Below are 13459 nucleotides of genomic sequence, written 5' to 3'. Positions count from 1 at the left end.
CACAAACCACATCTCCGGGCAGCCTGTTTCAGTATTTCACCACTCTCATTGTGCAAAACTTCCTCCTATGTCCAACCTAAATCCACCCTGCTCCAGTTTCAAACCTTTGCCCCATATCCTATCACTGCAAGCCCTTCTGAACAGTCCCTCCCCAGCCTTCCTGTAGATTTTGAAATGCAGTTCTAATGTCTCCCTGGAGCCTTCTCTTCTCCAGGAAGAACAGCCCAACTCTCCCAGCCTGTCTTCAATTATACACTCCTTTGAACAGCAATAATAAACACTTTAAAGGGGGTGGGGGGAATGTGAATTTAGTATGTTTGATTAGTACAACCTAACACTGAGGGGATAAAAGTACTCTAGAGAACATCGTCCTCAGCTCCTACATTACTCTATCTCACAGGACAGGTCTACAGTGGCCTGCAAAAGTGCAAGCATGACACTGTGCAGAGGATATATTATGTTTGAAGGACATTCATTTAAAGAACCTTTCTGTCCATTTTCTATTTTTGGGGCCCTACCATATTATTCCATCCTTTTTATCTGCCCTAAATGCATAGATGTGCATAGATGACTTCCTAATTTCTCGATCATCAATAGACCTGATGCGCCTAAATACACTGATTTCATTTTTCTCGGTGTCTGTCAATTTTGTCTTGGACACAGAGGGTTTATTTTTTTTGTAAGTGACTCAGTGGAAGAAGCAGCCCCTAGAAGTATCTACCTCATATACTCCAGGCGGTAAACAGAAAGCAGATAGGTAGACATGGCAAAGTCCAGCTTATTGATCAGGGCTGACACTTCTGGAGGAGGATCCAAGAGGTTTATTATGGTACTCCGCAGCTCATTTAATTCAGCCTAGAGATGAATACACAAAGTCATCTAAGTGGAGTGGTTCAGCAGTCTGTGTTCTGAAAACATTTAACTGTTCCTCTTTTTTACTTTTGAACCTTTGCAAACAATAGGCCAGGATCCCTCTGCCTGCAGACTCTGTCTCAGCAAGTCATGGGTCTTCAAATGCAGAATGAAATAGAAATAAATACTCAAGTCAAGCTTGCTGAAACAACTGCTAGTTTCCATGCAGCTATGCCAATGAAGAAATACAGTTCCTGGATCACAGGCTCATAGGATGTTAGGGTTGGAAGGGAACTCCAGAGATCAAGTCCAACCCCCCTGCCAGAGCAGGAGCACAGAATCCAGCACAGGTTGCACAGGAATGCATCCAGATGGGTCTTGAAAGCCTCCAGAGGAGGAGACTCCACAACCTCTCAGGGAAGCCTGTTCCAGTGCTCTGTGCCCCTCATGGTGAAGAAGTTCCTCCTCCTCTTGAAGGTGGAACCTCCTGTGCTGTAGTTTATATCCATTACCCCTAAACCCCCACCACAGTTACCATTTCTTTCAAAGGCTGAAGGTGTTGCTTCCTTTCAAAGTTTGCTGGCTTTAGGGTTTTTTTACGTGTTTCGAATTGGAAGAACTATTAAAGGCTTCCATCTCCACTAAGAGGTGGTTTCTACACCTAATAAAAGCAGTGTAGCTGCCACCCTGGCCACTTGTATTAAACAATAAAATGAAACCCAAGCCATTTACATATGCTGCTGTCAGAAGTGTAGTGTAAAAAAAGCTGATTTTGACTAATAGAAGGCAGGCTGAATCATGATTGTGCTATCTGATAAATCCTGTTACTGTATCATTTGTGACTGATGGACATTATGGAAGGACAGGAGAAATTAATTCTTACAGAAGTCACAGTATCATTCTTCATTGCAGAATTGTACTGAAGAACAGACCGAAGTGGTTCTTTGCTGGGGAATGTGAGCAATGGAGACTTGGTGGCAATTTCACACACACCTTCATACCATTCTTCTGGCCAGAGACCTGCAGCACAGTATAAAGAGGAAGGTGGGGTCAGAGGGAAAAACAATATTCAGATTCCATTTGTAGGGCAAGGAGAGAGGGGTGCAAACTGGAGCAGAGGAAGTTCCATGTGAACATTAGGAAAAATTTTTTCACTGTGAGGATGTCAGAACCCTGGAGCAGGCTGCCCAGATTGTGAAGTCTGGAGACATTCAAAACCTGCCTGGATGTGTTCCTGTGTAGCCTGCTCTAGACAGTCCTGCTCTTGCACAGGGTTTGGACTGGATGATCTTTCGAGGTCCCTTCCAACCCCTAACATTCTGTGACTCCCAAGGCTAAATGGCATTATCAAGCTTTGTGCTTCTTTCCAGGGCCCATTTCTCGCGCATTTAAGCACAAAGACTCAGCCCCAGCAATCCACGTTCTGAACACAACAAACATCTTTAAGCAATTCCAAGTGAAGTTTCTCAATGGGCAAGAAGCTTCTACCTGATTACCCCATGTGTCTGATCTTCCATTTCAGAGACTTTGCTATCAAAACTCACACTTAACTGAGGCTAACTGCTGTATGAGCTTTGAAAAAGAAAACCTAAGCACAAGAATGAATTGTGCTGGGCTCAATCTCCTAGCAAAACAGAGCAATGTGTAAAGAAATCCTACCAGAGAACTGTCCTGTAAGCTGTTTGCTTTGTAATACCTTTATGCCTCTAACTTTTCTTCAGCCCGCTGTCAACAGGGCACAGTTAAACTTAGACTCCTCCTGAGTGCAACTACAAGCAACAACGTGGTGCTCTCGGAAATGACTCTACCTGATCCTTCCACAGCGAAGCCCATCAGCACTGAATACAACCAGAAGTCACGGAAGAGCTTCTGCAGCCTGGGCTTGGCCTCCTTGATGGGTGGCAAGCGTCTGGTGAGCTAGCAAAGAAATAAAAGTTGGCATCAGAAAAGGGCAGAAGCTGCAGTAATTTCATTCCATGCTAAGAAATCAATTCATGCACCTTCTTTACTAGGATATACAGTGGCAACGTTGTCACCTAGCAAAAAATCTTAGTGCATTGTTAGAGGGAAGAAAATGATGACATCTTGGTAGAGTATCTGAAATACCAGCATTTGAGATGCCTGCTGTAAGAATTTCCTTTGCTTCACACAGGAATAAGACCATGCTGACAGAGTAAGCTCTGAAGAGAAGCCATAATATTAGTGTACTACCAACTGCAGAGAGGAAGAGACCATGAGGTCCTTCAAACTGTGTTGAAGACAATGCCATACAGCTTTGCTGCTGTGCAAAAGGAACTGAAACCCAAATAAATATTAGTCAGGCATACTTCTGGTTGCTATTGTTTATTGGCTTGGTGAAAATACATTGAGGCACCAGTTGGGGCTCCTTTATTGTTTGCTCCCACGCACAAAATGACCTCAGTTCTGAAGAATTTACTATCTAAACAAGCAAGGAAAGGAGCGTTTTCAACACAGTTATTAACATTTTCTGATACTTTCTGCACAAACAGCTGCTGCCACTGGAGGAGCAGAGTTTATACTCCCAAGTCAAGAGGATGTGCAGTTTTAGATAAGTTTGTAACACAAAGCTCATCGTATGTTATCCTAAAAAGTGTCAGAAGTAGGGGCAGTGCTTAACAAGAGAAATAAATGGCCCACTGAACTGCCAAGATTTATTCCATAGGACTGTGGCTTATTACTATGACATTTATTAAGAAAATACTACTCATCTAGTTTTTAAATCTTAAGTTTTCTCTCACTGTATAATAATTCTCTTGAGGTATGAAGAAAATATTTCTTAAGCAAATGCTACATACTGATTTGTTTTTTAACTCTTAGTTTTCTCTAACTGTACAATAGTTCTCCTGAGGTATGAAAGCCAGCAGTATTTCAGTGAAATCTATAAAGCCAACTTTGGATGTATTTGTAGATTATGAGGCAGATTGTCCATTTAAGAAACACACCAAACAAGATCCCTCTGTTACAGTAATCCGTGCTTAAGCTGCTGAATGGCACTCTGAGAAAAAATTGCTTGTGCAATGCACTTGTGCACTAATGCAACACTGACTGCTGAAGCCTGACCACCACAACTGCAGCAGCCTCAATCCTATTTGCAGTAAGATCCTGCCCTGTCTCAGCACAAATTAGCAGTGATGTGGCTTTTACCAGGCATTAACAGTCAAGTTTATGTTTGTGTTTGACTTTGAAGCTTTCCATACACAACCATTTCTGCTCAAAGACCTTCCTCAAAAGGGAGCGAGTACCTGCAAAGCTATAAAAGCCGTTCAACAAACAGCACACAATTCAGCTGGGATCACCAGGCAAGGGAGGGATTTTGGCTGACGAAGTAAGTTTAGCAGTGTTTGGTTTAGAGAAATGTTTACTTTGGGAGACACACAAAAACCTAGCGTCAAAGTTCAGATTTAAACTCGGCCATTCCCCTAACCTCAGCTACTCCACACATCCTTTCTGTACAGTGGCTTAAAGGTAAGCTTCATTTCCATCTGCTCTTTTAGGTAGATCTGGCCACAGATGATTATTGTATTGCAGTGCAGGGCGGGGGGCGGGGGAAGGGAGAGGGAATATTTTGCCTGTGTTAGTGCTGTAACTGGTAACTGGTGTAGGTGATAATGTAAAGCTGGGCACTGCAGACAACAAATTCTTCTGTGCCAAAAGCTGGAAAGATCCATGAATGGGCAGAGGATCTCAGCCCCAAGGGCCTGACTTCTGGGGGCGGGGGGTAAAAAAGAGCCAAGATGTTACAAAGAAACAAGAAGAAATGGACTGATTTGAGTCATGCAGCCACAGGGGACTTCTGGGGCCGGGGGGGAGGGAAAAAGAGCCAAGATGTTACAAAGAAACAAGAAGAAATAGACGGATTAGAATCATTCAGCCACAGGGCAAAAAGCATTTGAAAAGCAACTTCTGGGGATCCTGCCTTCTTGTCATAAAATAATTTTTGTTGTATGGGATATTCACCTTAAATGCTTTCAGTATTTCAGTCTAATTAGTTCAGGGGGAAGCGTTTTGACTTAAATTGTTCAGGTACTTCAGTCCTGCTACGATCTGTTTGAAAATGTTTTCCTTTGAGCACTGCTTTTATTCACAGGTATGTATCTCTCCAGTTCACTTCTAAGGAACAGCTCTTTGGACTATTTGCTAATTTAAAAGCCATTCTGATCAACACCACAGGAAGGTTTTTTGTTTTTACAGTGCAGTTGTTTTAACACTGATGGTGTTTAGCACAAATGCACATCTCTCTTCACGTCTGCTAAATCCCTAGGTCTTTATTCCATCCAATTTCAGCTTTGCTCTTTCAAAAATACCCCCATCAAACTCCCAGTTCTTGTTGTAGCTACAAAATGTCTGTTTTTCAAATCCTTCAGTGCGTGTCAGCCTTCTGGTATGCTCCTTCAGTGGCTGCCTAGTCCCTCCTCCTCCCTAGCTCAAATCTTCAACCTTCTCTTCACACCATATTTTCAGCACGCCCTAGTAACACAGCAGCAGATCTGAAGCCTTGCAGGTTTATAAATAAAGAGGCCACATGTTTTTAGGTAAGGAGGTTTGTCAATGCTGAAATATGCCAATAATGACAACTTCCACGGGAGGAGGTCAAGCAATTCGTTGGCAGGCTGGAGGCTTTATGTAAGCCAACCTCATTACCAGCAAAACAGTTCACTGTTTCACTCTAAGAAATGCTGTCAAAGAAGGTAACCATAGACCTCCTGCTGTGACAGAATTCAGCATGCACCTGAAATTAAGGAACAGATAGCTAAAATTTTATTATCCTACACTGTCTCAACTGTGCTTTGTTTTCTTCCAGCTTACAACCTGTCAGAATGAAGTTCCTGTTTCATTTGCTTGCCTTTGCTCTCATCATCACCTCCACGTTTTGCGGAGTCAAGGACTTCACTGAGCATTTTCAAAGTCTTAAAAATGCACAGCCAGGCGAAAATGTGACCTATGATATGCCAGACTTACCACCAGAGTTCCACAGGGAAAACACCATCACTAATGACTTGATTCCTGAAGAGGAGGAGGAAGAGGACTATCTAGACCTTGACAAGATACTAGGGGAAGATGACTATGGTGACATTATTGACGCTGGTCCATACATGGTTTCTGAAATTCAGCAAGGGAATATTCTTGAACTGTTCCAAGGCAAAACCAGAATCCAGCGCCTCAACATCCTCAATGCCAACTTTGGCTTCAACCTCTACCGCAGCGTGGCAGACAAAGCCAACTCTTCAGATAACATTCTTATGGCTCCTGTGGGCATTTCCACTGCAATGGCAATGATTTCTCTGGGTCTGAAGGGTCAAACCCAGCAGGAAGTGTTATCTGTTCTTGGCTTTCAGGACTTCATTAACGCCAGCAGCAAGTATGAGCTGATGACCGTTCACAACCTCTTCCGCAAACTCACTCACCGGCTCTTCAGGCGCAATTTTGGCTACACCCTGAGGTCTGTCAATGATCTTTACATTCAGAAGGACTTTTCTATTCTGAATGATTTCAGAAACAACATGAAAACATTCTACTTTGCTGATGCCCAACCAGCTGATTTTTCAGATCCCAACTTCATCACCAAAACCAACGAACGCATCCTGAAGCTGACCAAGGGATTAATAAAGGAAGCCCTAGTGAACGTGAGCCCTACGACACTGATGATGATTCTCAACTGTCTTTACTTTAAAGGTAAGGATCTGTTCTTTCAGTCTTAGCAATAGATTTTCTCAGCTTGCAACTCACTGCATACTTCATTAGACATCCTAGACTGAACTTAAATCTAAAGTCTGACAGCTCTCTCATTAAGAATCTCTATTATTAACCCACTGTTGCATGTTTCTGGAGCACCCTGATGTCCCAGCAAAGGCCTGAAGTGAATGGCTATTGTACAAACACAGCCAATGCTTGTTATATCCAAAACCTTACAGTCTGAAAGTGAGACTGAAAAACAACATGAATGCAGAATAGCTTCAGAAAGCATAAGCTTTGTAGGAGTCTCAGATAGTGAGGTGTTGATTCACATTTATTAGTTACCTTCAGTCCTGCTTCAAGTTCTATTCACTGAACAGTTCTTCAATGAAAGGGTACAGGTTGATTTCACATCACTCCACATTTCTGTGGCATTCAGAATAGAAATGACTATAAAGAATTTCAGCTTAAGGTATCAGGTCCAACCATTAACCTTACTCTACCAAGTTCATCACTAAACCACATTGTAAGCACCACATCTAAACAACCTTTAAACACCTCCAGGAATGGTGACTCTACCACCTCCTTTGGCAGCCAGTTCTGAGGCTTGACCACTCTTGCAGTGAAAATATTTTCCTAATGCCTAGCCTAAACCTCCCCTGGTGTAGCTTGAGGCTGTTCCCTCTTGTTCCATCACTGTGAGAAGAGACCAGCACCTATCTCTGTATTGTCCTTTGAGGTAGCTGTAGAGAGCAATGAAGTCTCCTCTCAGCCTCCTCTTCCTCAAACTAAACAGTCTCAGTTCCTTCATCTGCTCTTCCATCAGACTCATTCTCTACACCTTTTAACAGCTTAGCTGCTCTTCCCTGCACCCACTCCAGTGTAGAAGGGTAACAGAAGTACAACTCTTCTTTTCTTTCCTGGCTTTTTCCCAGTTCTGCTCCTGCTTCCAGGAAACAAACACCCCAGGGCTTTCTTATATCTCGCTTCTCAGCCCATTCCTCAGAGGAATTTATGGGAATACTATTGCTACAAGCTTTGGTAATGTACTCTGCAAGGTGTTACTTCCTTACAACTTTGTCTCTTGAGAAGACCTGAAGCAGTCATTACCATAAGATCTAAATAATCCCCTGCTCTGCAATACCATCCAAAAGGGACTAACGTGTGTCCTAAAGCACACCTCCGATGACCACACCCCATATACAAGGGCCCCCTAAGAGAAGGATTATGCAAAGTGAAACATCATTTTTTTCCCCACAATTTGGTCCAACTGAAATGTTGGCTTAACTCTCTAATTCACCATCCCTGGAGGTGTTCAAGAGGGGATTGGATGTGGCACTTGGTGCCATGGTTTAGTCATGAGGTCTGTGGTGACAGGTTGGACTCGATCTTCGAGGTCTCTTCCACCCTTGGTGATACTGTGATTCTTAAACACTTGTGCTATCTCAAACAACAAAAACATCACCAAAAAAGAAATCAACTCTTGAGTCAACAAGACCAAAAAGACTTTCAGTTCTTTCTTTTCCCCATGGAGTCCAGTCAGTCCCAACTGTCCTGGTGCTGCCTGCTGAAGGCTGCAATTTCTAACCCTCAAACTCCCAAAGATCAGTTCAGTCTTGCCCTTTCCCAGGCTTTCATCTTACAGTGAGCCTCCTGGTAACTCCATCAGGAGTGGAACTGAACTTTTCAAAAGCCAGCTGTGCTCTTGCTTTCCTTGCAGTCCTTCCAGACATGCTGATTGTTGTCCACATCTCTCTATTTACAATATTTGCACTGTCTGGGACACTGCAGACAAGCTCTGCTACACCCTCAAAGCTAAGAAGCCTACAAGTCTTCTCAGGGACACAGAGATGCTCACTACAGGGACTACTTGCCAACTGTGACATTTAATGGAGTCATCAAGTCTCAAGCTCCTTTTATATTGAGAATCAACAAGAAACCATGAAAAATATTCACAGAATCACAGAATGATCTGGCTTGGTGAGAAGCAAGTTTTAGCTTGTATGGGTGTCCAGTCTACCTCCAAGTGAGACACACACTCTCTTCTGCAGAAATCTGAAGTAGCATTTATGGGCTTTCAATACCTGAAGGGATCCTACAGGAAGGCTGCAGAGAGACTCTTCCTGAGGGTGACTATAGACAGGACAAGAGGGAAGCAGGTTGAAGCAGAGGGAAAGCATGGTTAGACTGGAGCTTAGGAAGAAGTTCTTCAGTTCAAGGTTGGTGAAACTCTGGAACAGGCTGCCCAGGGAGGGTGTGGATGCCTCCTCCCTGGAGGTGTTCAAGGCCAGGTTGGATGAGGCCTTGAGCAGTTGAATCTAGTTGAGAGGCACCCCTGCCCCATGGTAGGGAGGATGGAGTAGATGATCTCTGAGGTCCCTTCCAACCTGAGCCATTCTATGGTTCCTCTCAAGGAGGAGGTGGTTATTTTAGCTGTGGTAGATGACAGCAGCTTTTGACAGGTCCAAAATTGCCTCTATGAGATTCTAGTCACAAAGGCAAGAGAGAATTCAATCAGCAGACAACTTCTGCCACCACAGATGGATCTGAAAGTTGTCTTGGTGGGAAGATTCCAAACAGGATGTCACAGAAGTGCCAAGTGGTTTCAGCTGACACCAGAAGCACAGGTGTCTCCTGCTGCAGACCAGTAATCTACACCAAGACAAATACATCTGCAAAAGTGAATTCAAGGAAAAAACTTCTCCAGCTTCTCTTTTTCACTAGGAAGAAGTGACAAATGTTTCCCATTTCTCAGGTGACAAACTGCTGCTGAAGCTCTCATAGCTTTGTGTCATTAGCTAGCTAGTGTCCTACACCTGTGAATTCTCCTTCCTGAAGGAATCAGATGTTGTTTTTTTCCATAGAATTGAGCCTATTAGTTTGGGAATAGCATCATCCAGTTTATATCTCATTCTCTTCAGAATACTAACCAGAAGATGAATCACTTCTCAAGCTGCTCCTATTAGCCTGACATCAGAAGAAACTATGAGAATGAAATTTGGACTTCACCACTTGGCAAAGCCAGATTCACAGATTCATAGAACAGTTTGGGTTGGAAAGGACCTTGAAGATCATCCAGTTCCAATCCTCTGCTATGGGCAGGGACACCTCCCACTAGCCCAGGTTGTTCATCCAACCTGGCCTTGAACACCTCCAGGGAGGGGGCATCCACAGCCTCCCTGAGCCTCCTGTTCCAGTGTCTCCCCAAAGATGAAGGATCTCAGAATCACTTACAACCTTTTAAAGAAAAGTTACCAATTAATGTTTAGTTTGTACCCTCCACACAGCTACAGCCATGCTCCTCAGGTACCTGCTTGCCAACAGTGACCCAAAATCTTGAGTTTTACCAGGAAAGAATAGCAGCACTATTTCCACTATAGAGTTCCAGCTTTGCCTATTAGGATCAAAAAAGAATTCTTTTACCAGAGCCTGAGTTCTGCAAACAGATTAACAGGAGCACTGCTTTTAAAAAAGCACCTTCTTTTACAGTCAATAAATACTTGGGGACCCAAAGGATCTTCACACAAGAAAGTCCAAAACCTCATGGCAAAGCTTTCTGGGCTGCAAAACAGGTTAATTTGTATTCTTTGAGCATAAACCTGTCAGATGGCAGCCTTCAAGGCTGCTGAAATCACATCAAACTGGGTCACAGAAGGAAGCAGTCAACACCCAAAACTCTCAAGGATGTCTGAACACAGAAAGTTCACTGGGATGTTTCTGAGGCTGGAAATGCTCTGGTTTCCAGAATCAAATCTCTCAGCTGTGTCAATTGTTTTGCTAGCTGCAAATCCTGTCAAACAGTTTGAATGTTTGAACTTTGTAATTTCTAGATTCATCATAGAAAAAAAAAAAACATAGGACACACCTAGCTGTTTGGAATCCCCAGTTTGTGTCCACCTGCTTTCCCAATTCACCACACTCAAATAAGACAAATGTTAAGTTAGAAAGCAAGCCAGAAATTTGGAAGTGGCTTTAAGACTTGGCTTATTCAGGCTTAATTGAAATCAAACTCCTGTGGTAATTCCCAAATCCCATGAATTAAAATTTAATGCAAATTCTTATTCTGGGAATACTTTGCTAAAAGAGGACCTCGGGGTTCTTTTCTTTCTCTGTCTTCTGCACTGTATTAACAGGAACTTGGGAAAATAAGTTTCCAGTGGAAATGACAACCAAGAGAAGTTTCCGACTCAACGAGAAGCAAACCATAAAGGTTCCAATGATGCAGACTAAAGGAACCTTCCTAGCTGCTGCAGACCCCGAGCTAGACTGCGGTGTGATCCAGCTGCCCTTCGTGGGGAACATCAGCATGCTGATTGTGCTCCCACACAAACTCTCTGGCATGAAAGCTGTAGAAAAACAGATAACACCTCAAGTGGTGGAAAAATGGCAGAAGAGCATGACAAACAGGTATCTGCTGAAAAAGTACATCTGGTTAAAGTCTTAATGTATTGTCTTGATGAGACTGGGAAGGGTAAGTAAAGAGCTGAGAAAAACAGATGACATTTGGTTCAGTAACATTAAAATCCTCCCCCCACCACCCAAAATGGATTTATTGATCATCAGGACAAGTGATCTCTTAAATGCTGTCAAGAAATCTAGGTTGATTAAGGTGGCAAATTCTAATGGGAGTCCCAAGATTTGTTCTATTAAGTATTCAATGCTGTACATTTAAAGAGAAAGTTCTTATTGATAAAATTCACAATAAATAGGAAAAACACAAGAGTGAGACCACCACAGGGTACTTGTGCAGAATAATCTCCATCACTCAGAAAGCAGCCTGGCTTCAGTTCAGCACTGCACATTTCAGCCTCTCAGTTGTGCAAAGGCAAATGTTTGGTGAGCAACAACAAACATCACTATCACGGGAGAGAAAATTATCCAGCCTGCCCTCTGCAAGATGACAGACTAGGCAGGATCTGTCTGCAGACTTGATAAAAAGATACAAGGGGCTGATCTGATGTGCTGTTCAGGAAGCCAACTTATTTCTATTCTATAGAATAAGCTGCAAATCTCCAATTTAGCTCTCCAGGAACCTGACTGTTCAACATCGATGGCATTCAGCCATGTATTGAACTGCTCAAAGTCATGGATCCTATACAGCTAAATAATGCAAATCATCACTGGGAAACATTAAACTGACCAAATTAGACAACTTTGGGAAGAGGAATTAGTTAGCTGTAAAGTAGCAATGCCCAAGTTTTGCAAGAACAGTAAACAGCCCTATGTTTTTCTGTGTCCTGCTAGGTGAAGACAGCAAAAAACCAAAGCACAACAGATATGTAAAGCAATGGAGTCAGACAAACATGGACCTCCTCAATGACTTTTCATTTCTGTTTCTATTTTTACCAGAACAAGAGAAGTGGTTCTGCCTAAATTTAAGCTGGAAAAGAGTTATAACTTGATTGGTTATCTGAAATCCATGGGAATAGAAGAACTGTTCAACGAAAACGGCGACTACTCTGGGATATCAGCTGAGAAAGTCACCATTGACAGGGTATTTACTCCTCTTTTCTGTTCCTTTCTGATGATATTACATCATCTGAAAACGTGGCAACTCAGCAAGAACCAGAGAATCACAGAAAGGCTTCTGTTGGAAGATCATCTCATTCCACACATACTCCCACCATCTCCCACCAGCCCAGGTTGCTCAGGGCCTCATCTAACCTGGCCTTGAACACCTTCAGGGTGGGGCCAATCTGGAAAGAATTTCTTCCTAACATCCATATTAAACTAAAATAGTCTTTTCCCTCCTTGTTCTTGGAGAACACAGAAGGGATGTGGGTTTCTCTGCATGTCCTTGTCTATTCATATAGCCAGCAACACATCTAATGAGATGTCAAAGGCACTGGAAGTTGTGGTCAGTCAAGAACAGGCTCTTTCCCAACCCAATTCCAAAGGATGGCTGCTGTGTAGGAGTGATCAGAAAAGAGTGTCCCAAGAGAGCCACATGTGGGATATGGAGTGGGGGAAGGCTGTGAGCATATCACCAGTCTGTTCATGAGATCCTCAATTTCTCTGTCTTTTTTTGTTTGTTTAACCAGTTCAATCACCAAGGCACAATAACTGTGAATGAGGAAGGCACAGAGGCTGCAGCAGTAACCAACGTGGGGTTCATGCCTCTCTCCACTCAGATTCGCTTTATTGTCGACCGCCCCTTTTTGTTCCTCATCTACGAGCACCGTACCAGCTGTCTTCTCTTCATGGGCAGAGTTGTCAACCCAGCCAAGCCTTAGGAGCAGGGAAAACCTTCAACAGCCTGCTATTCACATTAATATCCCAGTATCATAAAGGAAATGTTGTTGTCATATTATCTAACACAAAAGCCACTGGCAGCAGAAGCAGATAGATTCTCTGCAGGTGGACTCATAGCAGTAGGTAATTTGACTGCAATTTTAAATGGTTAGTGCCAGGTATTGATAAGTGTATTAAAAAGAAAGAAAAAACCCCAAACCACAAAGTAAGTTACACTTTGTGTTCTACTTCAGTGTATACAATGTAATCAATAAAATACTTAGACTGTCTGGATTGTTGAAGTTTAGCTCTAAATTTCTGCTAGGATGCCTATTTAGAATAAATAGGAATAAGGAGATGCAGAACACCTGAGCAGTCTCAGAAACCTGGACAGTCTCTCCTGGCCTTTTGCTTGCATCATTGAACAGTCAGCAGCCTTACACACCATGAACCTTATGGACTGGTGCACCAAATAAGAGGAGATAAAAATGGCTTGGAAGAACAAAATGCAAATGGATCCTCTACTTTTCCCCAGCCTAACTTTTATGGGTTTGATACAGTTTTCTCACCTTCCTAAGTACAAGCCATATCAGCATCAGGCCAGACAAGTAAATCACATTAAAAAAAAATCCTTAGAGTACCATTTCTAGTGAAAGCAACTCAAAAATGTTCTTTCTACCAG

At 42.8% G+C, this 13459-nt stretch overlaps 2 protein-coding genes across 4 annotated transcripts in view; one reads left to right on the top strand and one right to left on the bottom strand.

Moving 5' to 3' along the window:
- PI4KA (phosphatidylinositol 4-kinase alpha) overlaps positions 1 to 13459 on the bottom strand; it is a 62852-nt gene that overhangs the window by 26000 nt on the left and 23393 nt on the right. For all 3 annotated transcript variants that reach the window (XM_068157247.1, XM_068157245.1, XM_068157246.1), the window contains 3 exons: positions 2661 to 2769; positions 1736 to 1872; positions 722 to 855 (listed from right to left, as the gene is read on the bottom strand). In XM_068157247.1, the coding sequence (XP_068013348.1) occupies positions 722 to 855; positions 1736 to 1872; positions 2661 to 2769 (380 nt within the window). The remainder of the gene's footprint in view (positions 1 to 721; positions 856 to 1735; positions 1873 to 2660; positions 2770 to 13459) is intronic.
- SERPIND1 (serpin family D member 1) lies at positions 4232 to 13071 on the top strand. The gene is made up of 5 exons (XM_068157248.1): positions 4232 to 4338; positions 5675 to 6546; positions 10680 to 10953; positions 11896 to 12040; positions 12588 to 13071. Exons 2-5 carry the CDS (start codon positions 5691 to 5693, stop codon positions 12777 to 12779), a joined length of 1467 nt encoding a protein of 488 aa, XP_068013349.1. The 5' UTR covers positions 4232 to 4338; positions 5675 to 5690; the 3' UTR covers positions 12780 to 13071.

The sequence above is a fragment of the Melanerpes formicivorus genome, unplaced genomic scaffold, assembly GCF_026170545.1.
Source record: "Melanerpes formicivorus ecotype bairdi unplaced genomic scaffold, bMelFor1.0.p_v2 SCAF_36, whole genome shotgun sequence".
Taxonomy (NCBI): Eukaryota; Metazoa; Chordata; class Aves; order Piciformes; family Picidae; genus Melanerpes; species Melanerpes formicivorus.
This window is presented reverse-complemented; position numbering and strand designations above follow the sequence as displayed.